An 18103-nucleotide genomic window follows, 5' to 3' on the forward strand; every position below is an offset into this window, starting at 1 on the left:
TTGTCAATTTGTCAGTTGTATTTGTCGCTCACCTCCCCGACGCCATGAGCATCAGTCACATTGAGGTGGAGCTGCACCACAGTTGTGGATGTGAGGAAAACTGGGTGTTGGAACCTTTGACCGGGCAATGTTGCAACACCTGCATTTTAACGACATGAAATTTGGTGGTCATGGCTCTCAAAAAAGGACCCATGGCCAAAACGACACAGGAAGTCGACCATTTTAATTTGAAGCGGCCATTTTAGCCCCGTTTTCAGTTGTTTGTGAAAGAGAAAGTCTTCCTAGAAATGTCTCTGATTGCATCTGAATTTAAAGCACAACTAGTCAAGTGTCCGTTTTTGTTAATTGTAAAAATACAGTATTTAAAATATTTGGAAAAATATTGAAAGAAATCTGTGAATGAGTGACTCTCCAGGCACCATTTGAGTGCATTATTTGGCAGCTCTTGACCTTTTCACACGCAATTCTCCATCGTGTGTGAAGTTGAGAAGCACCTTGCGAGTCCACTTTACTTCCCTATTAAAGAGGCAGACCCCGATCATGTTCAGACTCAAATGTTGCATTCTGACCTTTTCACTATCCGCACCCTGTGCACCTCTCGCCAAGAGACTGGCACATCTTATGCAGCTATAATACGATCCTTTCCTTCCAAATAAGCTTTGTTTCGCACGGATGTGTGGGTTTTTGTTGGAATGGCGGGGGGGGGGGGGTAGTTTTTGATTGCCATACAATGGAGATTTTTGCCCATTCAAATGAGGGATGACAGATGTGTGTTTATGCGCGTGTGTGCTTGAAGTAGACAGAGTAGGGCTGCAGTGCCCCCTTGTGGTACTACATGGAACAGTCAGCATCAGAGAACAGCACTGGTGAACGACTTGACTGCTTTTTAGCAACTCCAATAATCGAGCCTGTTAAACTGCGAGTTCTGGCAGGTCAACGAAATTTTACAGAACAAATACCTGTGGCGAAAGCCAAACTGTGGCAGGGTTTTTACTTTCTGGACCAGAATTTGAGCACACCTCGTTCAAGTTCATCTTGTCTTGCTTGATAGAAAATTCAGTGGACCACCGCTATTCACGTGTGATAGAGACCGGGCCGCAAAAATCCGCGTATGAGTGACAATAAATAAATAAATTAAAACAAAAATGTTAATACGATTATGGCTTTTTGACACACGTGTATGGATGCTTTTATTTTTGTTTTTAGACTGTAAATCCACGAAAAACTTGGGCTGGTTATCAAAAGAACGACAACAAAAAGTCCACAAAAAAAGAAGATCCGCGGATGACGAACCGGATTACGCGGGGTTCCATTGTATTCATTTAACTTTTTTTTTCATGTCCTCTTAAAAAGCCATTCGAGGGACCATCCATCCGATTTGAGCTGCATGGATGCCGGGCTGGAACTTCTCAGACGAGCCCTCATGATGATGGGCTGCAGAGCCAGAGAGCAGCGCGCATGCGCGGTGCATCCAGGGGCTCGGCGGCGTTCGGTGCTGAAGTGGGGCGGATGGACGGAAAAACGGCGCCGATGGACGTTCTGCGGCCAATTCGCCATTAACGATGCCCTTCGAAAGAGGTCGGGACATCGTCGCGTGGGCACCCACCACCCTGGGACACTGACAGTCCGACACAAAGCGGTAAGACGACGCTTTATCCGGGCGCGCTCGGAATCCGGGGGCACACACACACACATACACGCGCGCACACACGTACACACTGGCTGCCGCGGCGAAGGAGGAGGCGGTGAAGCTAGCTCGGCGGCTAGCATGGCAGCTAGGTCGCCCGTTCAGCTCCCTCCGCCTCCTTCCGAAGATAGCGGCTTTCGGGCGGCGAGCGAGCGACAATGATGGCGCTGTCGTTCGAATCGGGTCCGTCATGAACTACCCTGACTGCGTTCGAGCTCGGGTGACGGCAGGGCTCGGGTGTGTTCGCGGCAGCTGCTAGCCAGTGGAGCTAATCGTAATAGTAGTACAGTAATGGAAGTTCCTCGATGAGAGCAGGTTCAAGTGAGAAGGGGTAAATGGGGGGGGGGGGGGGGGCTTGAGGCACATGCAACATTTCCACCTTAGACACTTTTTTTCGTACAAACGACCTCCATTTTTCAGCTCCTTGGGTGACCAGATGAGAGCACCCCCTGCGCGTTGTGTCGCCAGAGTTCCCTGGTTCAGGTTCAGGTCCTAATCATTCTTCCTGGTTCCACTTATTGTCTTCTCCAATTTGCTTGGGGGTTATATACTGTATACTGTACTGCCACAAGAATGCACCAAAAAGAAGCTCTCAAATTAGCAACGAGACATTTTTTTGACTGAAGATGACTGTATATTAAACCGCTGAGTATGTTAGGAATGGTCATTCAACATGAGTACAACGCACCAAGAAGTTTGAAAATCGAACGATGGGTTACAGAGAAATTGTGTATTTTGTATGGACAAAAATATATTTTTCTGGACCTTTTTGTGTGACAAAATCTGTCACAGAATATATTCAAATTCAAGGAAAGACAGTACAACTTTTAAGTTTTTCTTCACAAGCCGAAAGTCCCAGCCCATCTCCCAATCTTTGCGGCAAAATTATTGCGACGCTTCAAACGGTGTCACTTGCTCCGAAAACTTAAATGGTGCAAATAGAACATTGTAAAAAAGAAAACAAAAGAGCAGTAAGGGGCATCAAAATCAGTCATCTGCTTTACTCGTCCATTTTCACTCTTTGAGTACTTGCCGACAATTGTGAGCTAAGACCTTTCTTTCTGACGCAGATGATGATTCGCCAATGTACCACATTGCCACAGTATTGCACCTACAACTGCGATGTCAAATTCTGTTTTTTTACTTAATTATTGGTGGCTGATATTGGAAGCCCTTCTGAGTAACTGGTGCCTTAGAATAAGGCTGCGATGGGCACGGTACGGATTCCAGATATCAGTACTCACCTATTCCAATTACCAACAAGTTTCGGGGTGACGTAACGGCGTGCGATGATCAAGTTCACACATTGGTGTAAGGATATGAGGCTTAGCTATGTGTGATGTAACAAGTGTTCTCAAAACTATCATTCAGGTATGCCAAACACTCAGTTGTTTTTAACGCTGTTAACCGATAAGATACCGACGCTCGTTCCTACCGACTGCTGTCAGGCTGCTAAATAAAAATAACAATAATAATAATAATAATAATTAAATGATTTGATGTGTGTGATGTGAAAAACAATTGTAAATAGCACTGCGATTTATCCATTTTGTATTTATATTGCACTTAATTGAACGGTGTTTGTTTGTTTTTTCTTCTTTCTACCCACATTCTTGCTGCCGGAGGCTGTAAATTTCCCCAGTGTGGGACAAATAAAGGATATCTTAACCGTGGACTTCTGCTTTGACAGGAAGTTCCTATTTGGTCTGAAAAAAAAAGAGACCTCGTGAATAGCAGAAAATGCATAGAGTGACAATAAACTACCCTGATAAACTTGCCGGAGGGGTTGCGTCAACAATGCTTCATTCACGCTGTGTAATTTGTTTGGCTGGAGCTCGACTAAAGTGGTTAACGCTAGGCGGGGATCATTTTCTGTCACAATTATTCGGCTGTTGCCATCCAAATGTGAAATCGTCGCGCGAGGAAGTGTGGTCGACAGAGCCTTTATCGTCACGATTTTCAGTTCGCTGAATGTATATCAAGAGTTTGGGGGAGAATTTATAGGGTTCAAATGTTATTATTTCTTCCCAATGCGTTTCAATGCGCGTCAATTAAATGGGCGATTTGTTAGCCGGGATGGTCCCAATCACTCTGAGCTGCAGCCGTCAACTCTACGGTGAATAAAGAAGCTGTTGAAGTAGATTGGATACTTTTTATTTTTTAAACTTGCCAAAAGGCGCCAAAATCCTGATCGTTTAAAGCAGGGGTGTCCAAACTTTTTGCCAAGGGGGCCAGATTTTATGTGGTAAAATGTCGGGGGGCCGACCGTGGCTGACATTCTTTACATTGAACAACAATATTGTTCAACAAATTTTAGTAAGCCAGTCTGTTTCACATTTCCATTTTTATTTTAATTTCAACAATCTTAAGAATTTCTTTTGGTTCATTTGAAACAGGAATTTGAAATATGACATATCAGTCAATATAAACACGGAGTGATGTCTTGTTAACTCGTGAGTGATGCCCTCTAGTGTCTAAATGCTATTACCTGTACTCATTTAGTGAATGCTATTACTCATTTAGCCACTAGAGGGAAGCAGTACTCTATGAAACATCACTCACCAGTCTACGAGACCTCAGTCAATGCAACACGTGTTCCATTACGCCCAACCTGCGGGCCAGACGGCACTGATTTTATGACGGGGGCCGAGGGCCGGATGAAATTCGACCGCGGGCCGGATCTGGCCCGCGGGCCGGACTTTGGACATGTCTGGTTTAAAGCATGGGTGTCCAACCCGCGGCTCTTTGGCCGGTTCAATGCGGCTTTCACATGACAAGCGTCGAAAACGCCTCAGAACTGATTATGTCAGCCTGTCAACAATCCCCTTACTTGATTGACATACTGGGCAACCAGTCAGATGACAACTGAATCGCCGCCCATGTGCAAACAATGGCGCTAAGTGCTAAGCTAGTCAGCAAATTACCAATGATGTCAAGGCAGGGGTGCCCAATACGTCGATCGCAATCCACCGGGAGCCAGCAGACTGGTCTCAAGTCGACCGTGAGGGGTCGGAGGAGGAATTGGGGCGAGGAACGGATGTGATGTGTCTCTTTTTGCTATTTTTGGCGTGAGTTAGTGTCCAGAAGCATTTTCTCCCTCTTTTTGATCCGTAGTGTGTTACCATTTCATTCCGATTTTCTGCTTGGCACGACTGCGCGAGACTTCCTTTGGAACTAATCTAAGATGTTAGCATTAGCGTAGTGGCAAAATCACTTCACCGAAAGAAACCCATGAAAAACATCAACTTTTTGCGTAAATCTGTTCGGGAGTTTTTGAACGAACGAGCAACCGCGACAAAGGTACCACGTTGGTTGCGCAACACATTGACCTCAAACTCGTTACATTCATTCATTCATTCATTTTCCGTACCGCTTGATCCTCACGAGGGTCGCGGGGGTGCAGGAGCCTATCCCAGCTGTCTCCGGGCAGTAGGCGGGGGACACCCTGAATCGGTTGCCAGCCAATCGCAGGGCACACAGAGATGAACAACCATTCACACTCACACCTGGGGACAATTTCGAGTGTTCAATCAGCCTGCCACGCATGTTTTTGGAATGTGGGAGGAAACCGGAACACCCGGAGAAAACCCGCGCAGCCCCGGGGAGAACATGCAAACTCCACACAGGGAGGCCGGAGCTGGAATCGAACCCGGTACCTCTGCACTGTGAAGCCGACGTGCTAACCACTGGACTACCGGGCCGCCCAAACTCGTTACAAGTCTCTCAATTATGCCCTTGATTGCATTGCCCGATAAGCCCGTATTGGTTGTCAAAAACGATTTAACGCATCTGTTTTTTTTTTTCCCCCTGTCTCCCCCAGATGCTGTACCTTCAAGTCCGCAAACGACCCATTCGCTGAGATTGGAGGGCTAGGAGATAACCAAAGGTCGTGAACTGAAGGGGCATTTCGGTGACCGTCTCGGGTCAGGGATGGTGAAACCACTCACTGCTGCTGTTGGTAAAAAAGGACCACCTCGCCTTGCCCTGAGCCTCCCACCAGCTACCAAGGCAGTCCATTAACCAATCTCAGACGCTCTGCTGAGCGGCCTCGTTATTGTCCGGCAACCGATTACCTCACGCCATGACTACTCTGTCTGACCTGCTTTCAAGTACTCACTAATTCATGGTAAGACGTGCCATCAAACCAAATTTATTTGGGATTGGGAAGTCCGTATTTGTAGACACAAAATGGCTGGGGTCATTGTGTCAAGCCCGAACTTGCGATACCTGTCCGAGTGTCTCTTTGATTTTCACGCGGCGCTTTTTGAATCACCGGAAACCTTCCACAAGTGTGACTTTCATGCTCCCGCCGCCACCTTTTGTGTTTTCGGGCCGGGATTTGCAAGTGCTGTCAATGCAAACTCCGCCTCTCCACCTCCGCAACAAAGCCGCGGCCCGCCGTCATTAGCATCCAGCAGGACCGTTTTATTTTATTTTTTTTTCTTGTACGCGGGCTCGTTGCCTGGTTGCTGAATAACTGATGCGCTTTCCCAATGGTCAGGCGACGTCATTTGCATATCAGACAGCCCCCCGTCGCCTTAGTTCCCCCCCCCCCCCCCCCCATCCGTTGTATGTCCATATGCAGACCAGGTAGAGAGGGACACGGAGGGTCTCTGGTGCTCATCTTCACATCCGGGTGCGTTAATGACGGACGGGTTGGATGTCGGCAGGTAGGCGCGTTTTGTTTTATGATGACCTGCAACTTTGATTAAATTCAGCGGGAATTCACCTCCTTCGCTGAGATTGATGACCGGGGGGGGGGGGTGGTTGTGATGTAACAACCTGAATCCGGAGCTGCTCGGCGGCGCGAGGAGGCTTTCCCCCGGTCTGTTTAACTTGCGGCGAAGCCCGCCAGCTGGCCGCCTTGCATCTCCCGGCGCTTAAGAAATCAAATTACAAGGCCGCACTGTGCGTTATTGTCTGAGGCACTTTAAATGACTTCTTTGGAGAGAGGCATTTCATTTAGATTAGCCCGCAGTGCTCGCCGCAATCCGGCCCGTAAAGAAAAGACGGCAGTGTGATGTTCAAGTGGCTCTCTCGACCGGCTGCCCCGTTCATCCACTTCCCTCGGCCCCCACCGTTGTAACCCAAAGCCTCGCTCACGTCCACCTTCCGAGCGTGTGAAATGTGAGGGGAAACCCCCAAGCGACCGTGGCAGAGCTCCACAAAGTGGAACACGGCGTGCACCCAAATCATCCTTGAACGTGAAATCGCTCGACCCCCCAGATGGGAAATAATGTCGAGCGCGCATATCTGTGAGCGGCTTCAACTGTTTTCAGCATTGACCGTTTTTCTAACTGTAGGAGTAATGTTTTGCGTAAGTAAGTTTAATTCAAACTGCTCTGGGTAATTTACAATGTGCAATTTTGATGGGGGGGGGGGGGGGGGGGAGGGATCATATTTGCAGTAACGGGTGATATGTGTGTTCTGTGTTGCACCAAAGCCCCGCAGTGTGAGTGGAGTGGAGATGAGAAAAAGGCAGGCGGCGCACATCGAGGCCCCACCACAGGTCCCCGGACAGCCCCGACCCAACACCTGCTGTCTCTGCTGGTGCGGCTGCTGCAAGTGTCTCTGGTAGGTACTCTGCCCCCCCCCCCCCCCCCCCCCCCCCAGGCAAATGCATTCTAAAGCACCTCTGGGTTGAAATGAACTCACCCCTTGCAAGATAGGCGAGCAACTATTTTAAGCATGCGGATGGGGTCTTCCTTTAAATCTGGCGGCAGTTAGTGAGGATATGATTGGATTGAAGGCTTAAGCGTGGACAATAGCGAGACTTGACCGTAAAGAACCGTCGCGAATGTTGGAACGAGTGTTTCAATGAATCAAAGGGAGAATGGTTTTGTAGTGATGTTGCTTTGACTCAATGAAATGGAGGGAGCGGAGGCGGGGCGGGGGCGGGGGGGGTGGTGTAGGAAGAGTGGTGAGTGAGAATTGTAGGGGAGAAATAATTGACTCGGAATGTAAATATTTTTATCAATGGGAATTTTAATAACCGGCGGCCCGGGAGTCAAGTGGTTAGCACGTCGGCTTCACAGTGCAGAGGTAGCGGGTTCGATTCCAGCTCCGGTTTCCCTGTATGGAGTTTGCATGTTCTCCCCGGGCCTGCGTGGGTTTTCTCCGGGTGCTCCGGTTTCCTCCCACATTCCAAAAACATGCGTGGCAGGCTGATTGGACGCTCTAAATTGTCCCTAGGTGTGAGTGTGAGTGCAAATGGTTGTTCGTTTCTGTGTGCTCTGCGATTGGCTGGCAACCGATTCAGGGTGTCCCCCGCCTACTGCCCGGAGACGGCTGGGATGGGCTCCAGCACCCCCCGCGACCCTAGTGAGGATCAAGCGGCTCGGAAGATGAATGAATGAATTTTAATAACCATTGGTGCTTTAACTTAAAAGTTTCATTCACGCAATCGTGTCAACTTTCCCCCGGATGGCAATGCTTTTAATCCGTTCAGACACCACCCCATACCCCCCGCGCCCCAAATGAAATTTTAGAAGCGTATATTTTTTTTAAATAATAAACTACTCTAATAATAATTGGGTTTTACTCCATACTGCACGTTGCAGTTGACTGTTTGTTGCTCATTATCTGATGCTATAAAGCCAATTCCAGAAAATGGTGAATCTTTTGCGGGGATGAGCACGGCGTGCGGAAGACCCACCTCGTTGCCCCCCCCCCCCCCCACGCAAGCCAATAAGCAATCAATGCCAACAAACGGCATCCCCCGCTCCTCCAGTCGCCTCGCTCGGTCCGCACGCTTGGCCTTAGAAGACGGTGAATGAATGTTTGTTGTGGGCCAGTGAATGGTGAATGCGTCGCCTGTGTGGCAGCACTCCATCTGAAGAAGTGGCAGGCTGGCGGCTTGTCGGACCTGGAAGGAGTTTCCCAACAAGCCAGCGTTTCAATGATTTCCATGCCGATCCATTTTTTTTAAATTGTATTTTTTTCCTATACTGGTGGTTAATTCTTCACCATCTCGCTTCACCCCCTCCTCGCTCATCCCCTCTAACCTGGTCCTCACCCACCATCATACAATCCCCTTCTATTTCCATCCTCTCGTCACATGCAAAACAGCTGTGGGGAACAGCCTGTATATTTAGGCGTATTGTGAGGGCGCCCCGGGGGGGGGGGGGGGGGGGGGGCTGCTGCCTCTACCCTATTAGAGGCAGCACAATGGGGACTTTGACAAGAGCCCGGCAAGAGGAAGCAGAGATCCTCCATGGTGGGACAAAAATAGACGGCGCAGTGTCTGTTGCATTCTGGACCAAGGCGAGTGTGACGGGGAGTCGCGGCGGACAGAAGGAAGCTCGCATGTGTGTTTAGCGCGTTGACAGGAGGCCATTGTTCACTGGATGTCTGGCAATGTTTATTATAGATTGTCTTGCTCACTTGAGGATCACACGCTTCTTTCCCAGCTTGATTAATAGCCGCATGATACGAACCAAGAATGACATGGCGGCAATGTTGTTGGTGGTTTTTTTTTTTTGTTTTGTTATCTTGTAGGTAAATTTGGGGCAGTATTTGCAGTTCCTTTCAAAGATTGCGAACAACAACAACAAATAATAAGACACCGGATACCACCATTTATCTTTTCTGACAAAAGAGTTGAAACACAGCCTGCCTCTCCCCATTCATGTCACACGAAAAGCTTGTCACGATGACACCCCCCAAAAAAAAAAATCGACAAGGATGAAATGTAAAATGTGCCATGCGATGCTCTCTTAAATGCGCAGATAAGCCAGGAGGCTCTTTGTCTTTTTTTTATTAAACGACTATGAAATTTGTAGTCTGAATGCTAGCATTGTACGCTAGCATTAACAGTAGCCTGCGAATAATGCAAGCTTTGTTTTTGCCTTGATCACAAGCTAACGGACTGACTTGTCTCTGCGCATTAGCAGAATTACACAGCATGTGCAACGACACATTTACTTCCTTGTCCTTCGCATACTGCGAAAGAAAGTTGAAGGTCGTAAGGGCAGCTTGCATGCTGAGCTTACGTATGAGAGCCACATTGAAAGTAACATTTTTTAAAAATGGAATATTCAGAGGGAAAAAAGGTGACGTTATGAGAGAAATCTTTACATGATGAGAAAACAAGTCTAATGCTTATGTAAGAAAACAAATGAAGGATTTTACTCAACTTGAATTTCACCTTGTTCTCTAAAACAAAAACATTGATTGTTTTTATCTCTGTTGCCCGATGTGCAGGAATGAAGACAGGCTGGAGAGAAGCGAACGCCAGACCTGCACCAAGATGGACAGTATAGAAGCTGCAGAAGAACAGTAAGTCCTCAACCCCGTCGCCCTTTGCTTTACGTCGTGACGACCGCTTTGTCTTGATCTGTAGCCTTTCCCACCGCCACCGCAGACACCCCAGCCTCGACGAGGTGCTCTTGTGGTCTCGGAGCTTCGAGATGATGCTGCGCTCGCTGGAGGGTCGGGAGATCTTCCGGGAGTTCTTGAGGTCAGAGTACAGCGAGGACAACCTCCTATTCTGGTTGGCCTGTGATGAGCTGAAGAAGGAGACGGACCCCTCGGTGGTGGACGAGAAAGCCAGGATCATATACGAAGACTACGTGTCCATACTGTCGCCGAAAGAGGTTTGGACTCTGGTTCCTCTTTGTCAAAGGGAGGCCATTTGTTTGAAAGCCCACTGTAAATCAACACAACCACTGAAAATGAATTGTTCGTTAATCGACTAGGCCAGGGGTCGGCAACCCAAAATGTTGAAAGAGCCATATCGGACAAAAAAAAAAAAAAAAACAAATATGTCTGGAGCCGCAAATAAATAAAAGTGCCATGGAGCCACTAGATGGTGCTAAAGAGCCGCACGAAGCTCTGGAGCCGCGTGTTGCCGACCCCCGGACTAGGCGGTGCATACAAACAATAATAGTGCAAATTTCAAAAATCCTCCGATTACCTGAAAAAAAGCCGGTCATAAAGTTAATGGCATACCCAGCGCAGGGCTATTTTTGAGCAGTCACATGATCACTATGACATAGCACATGCTATAACATGTGAGTCATTCCTGTTATATTTGACTACAAAATGCCATCTGCTCTCATCTCGTATTGCCGTTATTTAGAGAGATTTGATAAAACGTGATCAATCCTCAACCAAAATTTAAGTACGCATCTCCACTTGGATTTTAGAGACGACCTCAGCCGTTTCCGCCTCATGCGCGCTGAGCCAGAAAACATAAACTTCACGTGAAACCACACCAAGTGTCACCAAAATTTACACGTCTGCTCATGCCCACTTCATATTCTGAAAACGTTGGAACTATAGTCACAATATATATATATATATATATATATATATATATAATATATTTTTTTTAATTTGATGGACGTCATAACTGCAACTCAGACAGTGATACTGTCACGTACCACTAGAGGGAGCCCACATACCACTAGTGGTACTCATAAGAGACTGAGGGTCACTGTGTTGAATGTTTACAACGCTTAATCCTGTCAAGAAAAGTTTCCCGACCACCCTGTCAGCCGTTTTCTTATTCTCATCCGCGGCCAGGTGAGTCTGGACTCGCGGGTACGCGAGGGCATCAACCAGAGCCTGGCCGAGCCAAGCAGCCTGATGTACGAGGAGGCGCAGCTCCAAATCTACACGCTGATGCACCGAGACTCCTTCCCCCGCTTTCTCAACTCCACCGTTTACAGAGACCTCCTCGCCAACAGGAGGCGCACCTGCCTCGACACCTAAAGTCTCCCGCACCCCACCTCACCCTCGATGCCCTCCATCGAGATGACTACGTCAACTATGGTGCCAGAAGTCCGGTTTGGAAAAACAAACTCTTTCTTGATTGCAAAAAGACCGAATGACATCCAAGCTGGTTATTGTTCTTATTTATATTTTTCAAGCAATTTCTAGCCAGTGACGTGAGTTTGCTGGTTGCTTTTAGGTCAAATTTGACGAGGCCGACTTCGCCGGCCGCTGATTGTTTTCGCGAGTCCAGATGTCTTGATGGTCATGTTAGACCGTGGACTCCTCAGGACCAGGAAGTAAGAGCGAGAACGTGAGAGAGAGAGCGAGAGAATGGACAGGCCAATGATTCCTGTACTGTAATAATGACACCTCACTTTTCATTTCTAACCCCATTTTTCTCCCCCATATCGTTCTGAGCTAATGAGATGAAGGCCGTCTTACGCCGACGACTGCAATTTTTTTTTGTTTTTCTTTATTTTATTTTTAAAATAATTTTCTTTCAGAATAGGCTTTCCAGCAAGGGAAAACAAGCATTTATTTTAAATTTTTTTTGGAGAGGGGAGGCATCCACATTGAAGAAGCAACAACCGTCCATGTTTCCATCCCTCCATTCGAGCACTTTCCTTCTTAACATGTGAGAAGTAAGGGCTAGACTTGTGGTTGGGCAGCTACATGTAACTCAACAATGCCTTCACATGTGTTTTGACAAGACGGAAAAAAAAAAAAGGCAGCGAGTGGTTCTCCTGTAGGTCCTCCAACACCGCCGTGCCCCCCTTAGATAGCAACCACAGTCAATCCCGACCCTCCCTCCTGCTACCCATTCGTACCCTCCTAACCTGACAAGCACAGGTCCAAAAAATAAATCATTATAATAACACAGCGGTAGTCGTCTTCTACATTGAGGCACTGACGATGGTTGGGATAACAACCCCCCTGGCCTTTTTTCTGTGAGGTTTAGCCGGTGCCAAATATGATGTCAACTGAGGAGGACAGAACTCGTTCTAGCCACTAGCCAGCAAAGTTTTTGTTAGCGACAATGCTAACACTTCCCCTGGGGCGCTAGAGCCGCTTGCTAGATTAGCATGCCTAAGCGCTATACTGTACACTCTCTCTTTGGTCTACTTTTCAAAAAAAAAAAAAAAAAAGTAATACTAGTAATAATAATAAAAAATATATATTCTGACTTTGAACGCATGATAATGTGTCGCTTTAAAGAATTTAGAGGACAAAATGGAGGGGCGGGGTCTTGCCCAATGTCCCGGTAACTAATTTTTTTTCACCCCGCCCGGCCTGTTGATATGCAGTAGAAAGTGCATGACTGAAGTATTATGCTCTCCTCCTTTTTTTTTTTTTCCTTGCCGAATTAAAATCAATTGTATTGATGTCCAGATAGATGACGATATATCTATCAGGTCCTAAAGTGTTCGCGAAAGCTGTGACACTAGTCGTTGAGGACTCGTGGGAGGAGTCGACGTTGCCGTTTGTGTATCGAACTACCAGACGTTGGGCGTGCCAAGTTTTGGTGGAGAGCCGTTTTAAGAGCAAGCTAGTAAAAAAAAAAAAAATTTGAAAATTGGGTATACAGTACTATAGTTAACCTCGTTAGCCTTTGTGTCTCTTACCTTGCTCGGCTGGATTTTAAATTGCTGAAATGACTCCAAATTAGAGATGGGCACGAAATTTCCGTGATCCACTTTCAAGCTGAGTAACTTTTTTTTAAATATTAGTCACGGGATAGGAGAATCGCTCTTTGGAAAATTGCTTTGAGCGAATTGAGTTTCCTCGTCGGAGGTTCCGCTGTATATTCAAGCGTCGTCGGCGAATGTTGTCAATCGACATATTGTTTTTTGAGAGGAAAAATAAAGTTTTTTGTTTTGAATCTAGGTTCAGTGAAGACAAAGGTCTGGCCTATACGAGTTTATCTAAAGAATTAGAACATATTATTTATCATATTAACATATTATTGAATCACTATATATATATATATATATATATAAAATTTTTTTTGGGGGGGGGGGAACAAGTTTTTTGACGAGTTAACGCGAGAATGTTTCACCACTAAATAAATAATAGTCACGGTGCAATGAAAATCAAGTTTACATTTCTGAAGAGACGGCGAGTTTATGCGCTTGGTGGCGCCATGTTCAAAACATTTGGGAGACGAGCAGGAAGGTTCTATGCTTTGGAGAGATGTACTGGGAGCACTGCGCGTCCGGCGTTTTCCCGCCCGGTGTCCTTTTTTGCCTAACCACGCCCCCCCACCCTCACCCCTACCCCCAAACTTTAATTTATTGTGACTCTTACACGCTTGTTTTGTTGGATTTTACAAGCAATGAACGTGTGAAGTCATTTCCACTTTTCCCCCCCCCCCCCCCATTTTAAGAGCTAAAGTGTCCTGACAGGAAGGAGGGGGGGCGGGGGGGGAGTGCGAAGCTTTGGCCTTATTGACACATTTATTATGATCATCATTCTTATTCTTTTTCTTCTTATTATTATTGTCATCTCCTTGGATGAAAACAAACAACAACCCTGTAGGCTTTTTCACTACCTCTCATGTGGTTAACTTATTTCACATCTAGTTGTCAGGGTTTTTTTTTGTTGTTGTTGTCATTTTTGGTTGTTTTTTTTTTTTTTTGTAGATCTACTTGAAGCCTAACACTGTAAACTATCAAATGTGCACAGACAAAAATGTATCAGAGCGGCAGCGTGTGGGGGCAGGCGTGTATTCAAGAGAGTTTAGCCTCGACATTTTGTTGTTGTTGATTTTGCTTTTTTTTTTTCTCTTTGTTTTGATTTTGAACTCTATTTTTTTTTTTTTGCATCTATATAATAATTCAGGAAACCACTGTCTAAGGGCTAATCCCATTTTTGCCTATGCAAATGTGTTGCTGGGAAAAGGGCGAGGTTCCGCCCGCACCCGTTTTAAAAGATGGACCACGGTTTACATTGCCCTTTGCTGAAGTCCTTTTCAATCTCACTCAGCAAAAAAAATGTTTGCTTATTCAAGTAATACACAGAGAAAATAGTATATGCCTTCGTGACGATACAGAAACAAATAAATGTTGTCTGATATGATGCGGCAGCGTGCTGGCGGTCTCGCGAAGAACAGTGGCTGGCCTTATGTACGATTTACGAACGGAGGTTTGCTTTTTTTTTGATGTTTTTTTTAAATGGTTTTTTTTTGTCAAAACAAAACAGCAAATTTGGAGTCATTGTCACGAGCCCGTCTCTGTCCAGTCGTTTTTACATCCAGGTTTGAAGGGCTGAAACGTGTTCACAACAGTCTGGTGACATTCAACTTCCTGTGAATTTTTGATTTTTTTTGGGTTTTTTTTTTTTTTTGTCTGTGAAAAGATGCGTTTTCTTTTTCACCTAAAACAAGAGCATGTCATCTTCGATATCCGACCCTCAAACGTCTCGTTTTTGTAGCCGCGTCCTCGCCAACGATCACTGTGTTGATGCAGTTGTAAGCGCGTCCATCGGAAGTGGGCTTACCGGTACTTTTATTTAAAAAATTTTTCTCATTTTTACTCAAATCCCCAAAATGGGGGTCACTGACGAAAATCGTTCACAAAGCTAGTTTGAGCCACTTTTTAAAAATATTTGCGATGAGGTACGATTTGGGGCTTTATTGCGATCTCTCTGTCAATTTGCGCGAAATCCGATTCCTCGACATCGGTATACAGCGCCTCATTTTTGTTTTTCCCCAAGTCATCCTCCGATTCCGTCACTTTTATTTCTCGTGCTGTGGCTTCCTCTCTCGGTGACGGGCGATACCACCATTCGCGGGAAAAGCGTTACAGTTTTGACGTCCTCGCTTGGCTGGTGTGCGACAAACGGATTTTAGGCGATCACTTTTCTCTTTATTGATTTCGATGCCTAAGCCTCAAGGTAAAGAGATGATGGGAAAAAAAAAGCGCAGGCGGAAATTTAAAACATTTAGCCGATGGGGAAAGATGATTTTTTTTTTCTATTGAGCATGCTTTTTGCTAAATAAATGAAATAATTCAGTTATTTGCTACAAACGATACTGTATGAGTATGTATTCAAGTACTGCAGTATGCAGACAATTAAAAAAAAAAAACTCTTTTGAGGGGTTTGTATTTTTCTCACCGGAGCATACCCGATTCTTGAGTGTTACGTGAAAACAATGAGCCTCTTTGTACGAAAGTCGGGTGGTCGATCCGCTCGTATGAGTTTGTCGTCTGGTTGCGAGAGGAAGGCAACAATTTTAAAATTCTTGAGCGGCGTAGGACCGACAATATCATCGGAACGACAAACCCACTTTCGGATAACATTTTCACCTAAAACTTCTTTGAACAAACGGGACAACAATGTCGGACCAACAGCCTCTTAATCGATGACGGACGACAGAAAACGACTTGACGACATCCGACCCACACCGACTTCCGTTGACGGCAACATCTTTAAAAAAAAAAAAATGTCTTGACCCAGAAAAATCTTTCTGGTGACCGTTATAAGGAAATTGGACAAATACTGACAATAAAGTCCGACCAACAGGATCAGTGTCCGACCAATAACGATGGCGGACTGACGACGACTTCTTTGACAATGCCGGACAAAAAAAAAAAAAAAAATTCCTTCCGATTGACTTATTTTTCACGATTTAGGATACAAAACCATTTCCTGTCGTTAGCTTCTTTTACAACAGACATCGGCAATGTCGGACAAATAACGACAGCGGACGACGACAACAACCCCTTTCAATGGAAAACCATTTCCTGAAAGACATCTTGAAGAACAGCAACCGGTTTGCTGACTTCGTAGAACTTTTGCCGACGACTTCTTCAACAATTTTGGACCCAAAATAATTCCCGACTTCTTTCGCGGTGAACGGATGACAACTTGGATTTGGTACAGAAAACAATTTGAACTGGAACGACGTTGGACTGACATCGACTCCTTACCGTTGACGCCGATTTCTGGTCAAATTCCTTAACAATGAAATTCTGGCAGTCAGACAAACGGCAACAAAATAACTTTTCGAATCAATTCACCACGACGGCAATAATGACTTTTTTCACAATGTCGGTCAGAAAACAAAGTTCTATAAGGAATCCGAGCGATCCGGAGCACTTGGTGTCCAAAGTGCCGTGATATGCGGGAAGCCCTTAAGTGTAGCATCCGACGACGCGTCCCCAGCCGTCACATATCGCTGCGTAAATGCGTACCTCAAGAAAACGTTGGCAAAAGGTGTACATTGTGACCGACTTTTTGATCATTAATGGTGTTGCTTTCGGCAAGTCTTTGCATGACGGTTCAAATCGGATGTAACAAAACTGTACTTTTGCATCTCCGTGTCCATTTCACAATGTATTGTTTTTGTTTTTTTTAAATTATTGGTAAATTCCAACACATTTTTAAAAAGTGAAAACTTATGTGCCAAACATTTGTCATTGCCATGCGGTTGGACTATAAGCACGGTCAAGTGTTTGTTTCATTTCAAAAGTGTTTGTCTTCGTAAAACTATATCGAGTAATACCCAAGGCGGAAGAAGTTTTTTGTAAAAAGGCGACGATGACGTCCAATGGTCGGGTGATTGCGGACAAATAAGAGCTATTATGTCACAACTGAAATTGTAACTTTTGTCGCCCGCAAAAAAAAAAAAAAAAAAAAAAGAGAATGTTCACCATTAGTCTTCTGCGATTGTTCATTTCTCTGAAAAGGTGCGAAAGACCTCTCGTTGAGTCTCGCCTGCTGTGTTGAAAGCTGTGGTTCGTTGGGATCGGCGGCACTTGGTCTTGTCTTTGTTTACACGAAAAAAAAAAACCCACACCATCTTTGCGTTACGACAAAAGGCCAATCTTTTGTGACTGCCCTTGAATATCTTGTCATTTTGCATAGTGCTGCTAGAAAGTGTAATAACTTACAATAAATACTTAGTAGATTTTTTTTTTCCACAATTGTCATCGTGCCTTTCTTGGGGTTGGGCTGGGAAATTTTGTGTTATGTCACACGAGCATGAAGTATATGATTTATTTTTGGGGGTGAGCTCCTTATTTTCCTATGCATTATTTATTTGCCACAGTTGAAAGAAAAGCATCAATTTCAATTTTTTGTCAGTTAATTTGTTATCAAACAAATACTTCAAACAAAGCAATTCTCATGTTAATGAGAAAAGCAAGGTGACATTTTCTGTCTTTGTTCAAATTGTGAATGAAAAGCAATTTTTAAAGGGACTAAGAAAAATGAATGAGTTCATTAAAAATGCTGAGGAAAATATCACAAAAAAAACAAAAAGTAGACACATTTTTCTAAAAGAAAAAAAAACACAAATAAAATATGTGTATGTTGGGGGCATAAGGGCAAACAAAAAAAACTAAAGATGACTAAAATGAAAAAGTCATAATGTTGGAAAAAATCCAAGTAAAGTCCCGTGGGGAAAAAAAAGATGTTAAAACAAGAAAAATGTCATAATATTATGAGAATAGTTTTTTTTTCTTTTTCTTTTTAGAGGCCTGGAATCTTATGATTTTTTAAAAAATTTTGTGCAGTCTCAATAATTTTTTAAATGAGCATTTAGATTTTCAACTGATGTAATTGTTTTGAAATTGGCAATTGGGAAAATGCACGTACAAAAGAGCAAAGTATTTTCCAAGAACAAAATGGTACCTTTTGTCAAGGTAAAATTGGTAAAGTTACACGGTTATAGTCGCAATATTACAAAGTTAAAAAAAA

General features: G+C 44.9%; 1 protein-coding gene across 4 annotated transcripts; it reads left to right on the forward strand.

Moving 5' to 3' along the window:
- The first annotated feature begins 1226 nt into the window (after positions 1 to 1226).
- Positions 1227 to 17321, forward strand: rgs17 (regulator of G protein signaling 17). 4 transcript variants are annotated; one of them, XR_007964890.1, is made up of 7 exons: positions 1227 to 1639; positions 5508 to 5813; positions 7131 to 7261; positions 9890 to 9964; positions 10029 to 10281; positions 11213 to 11461; positions 11601 to 17321. XR_007964890.1 is itself a non-coding variant. In XM_052080920.1 (6 exons), exons 2-6 carry the CDS (start codon positions 5811 to 5813, stop codon positions 11399 to 11401), a joined length of 651 nt encoding a protein of 216 aa, XP_051936880.1. In that variant the 5' UTR covers positions 1228 to 1639; positions 5508 to 5810; the 3' UTR covers positions 11402 to 17321. The 4 variants fall into 4 exon arrangements, 3 of the variants coding, with proteins under 3 accessions (XP_051936880.1, XP_051936882.1, XP_051936881.1); XM_052080920.1 differs by having other exon boundaries at positions 1228 to 1639; positions 11213 to 17321; XM_052080922.1 differs by having other exon boundaries at positions 1231 to 1639; positions 10050 to 10281; positions 11213 to 17321.
- Positions 17322 to 18103: the final 782 nt, after the last annotated feature.

The sequence above is a fragment of the Hippocampus zosterae genome, chromosome 11 (assembly GCF_025434085.1).
Source record: "Hippocampus zosterae strain Florida chromosome 11, ASM2543408v3, whole genome shotgun sequence".
Classification (NCBI taxonomy): Eukaryota; Metazoa; Chordata; class Actinopteri; order Syngnathiformes; family Syngnathidae; genus Hippocampus; species Hippocampus zosterae.

Excerpts from the sequence above, each read along its gene's own strand:
- rgs17 (XM_052080920.1), top strand. Across the intron at positions 7,262-9,889 it reads GGCTGCTGCAAGTGTCTCTG|GAATGAAGACAGGCTGGAGA; the intron begins GTAGGTACTCTG and ends CCCGATGTGCAG. Across the intron at positions 9,965-10,028 it reads ATAGAAGCTGCAGAAGAACA|CCTTTCCCACCGCCACCGCA; the intron begins GTAAGTCCTCAA and ends CTTGATCTGTAG.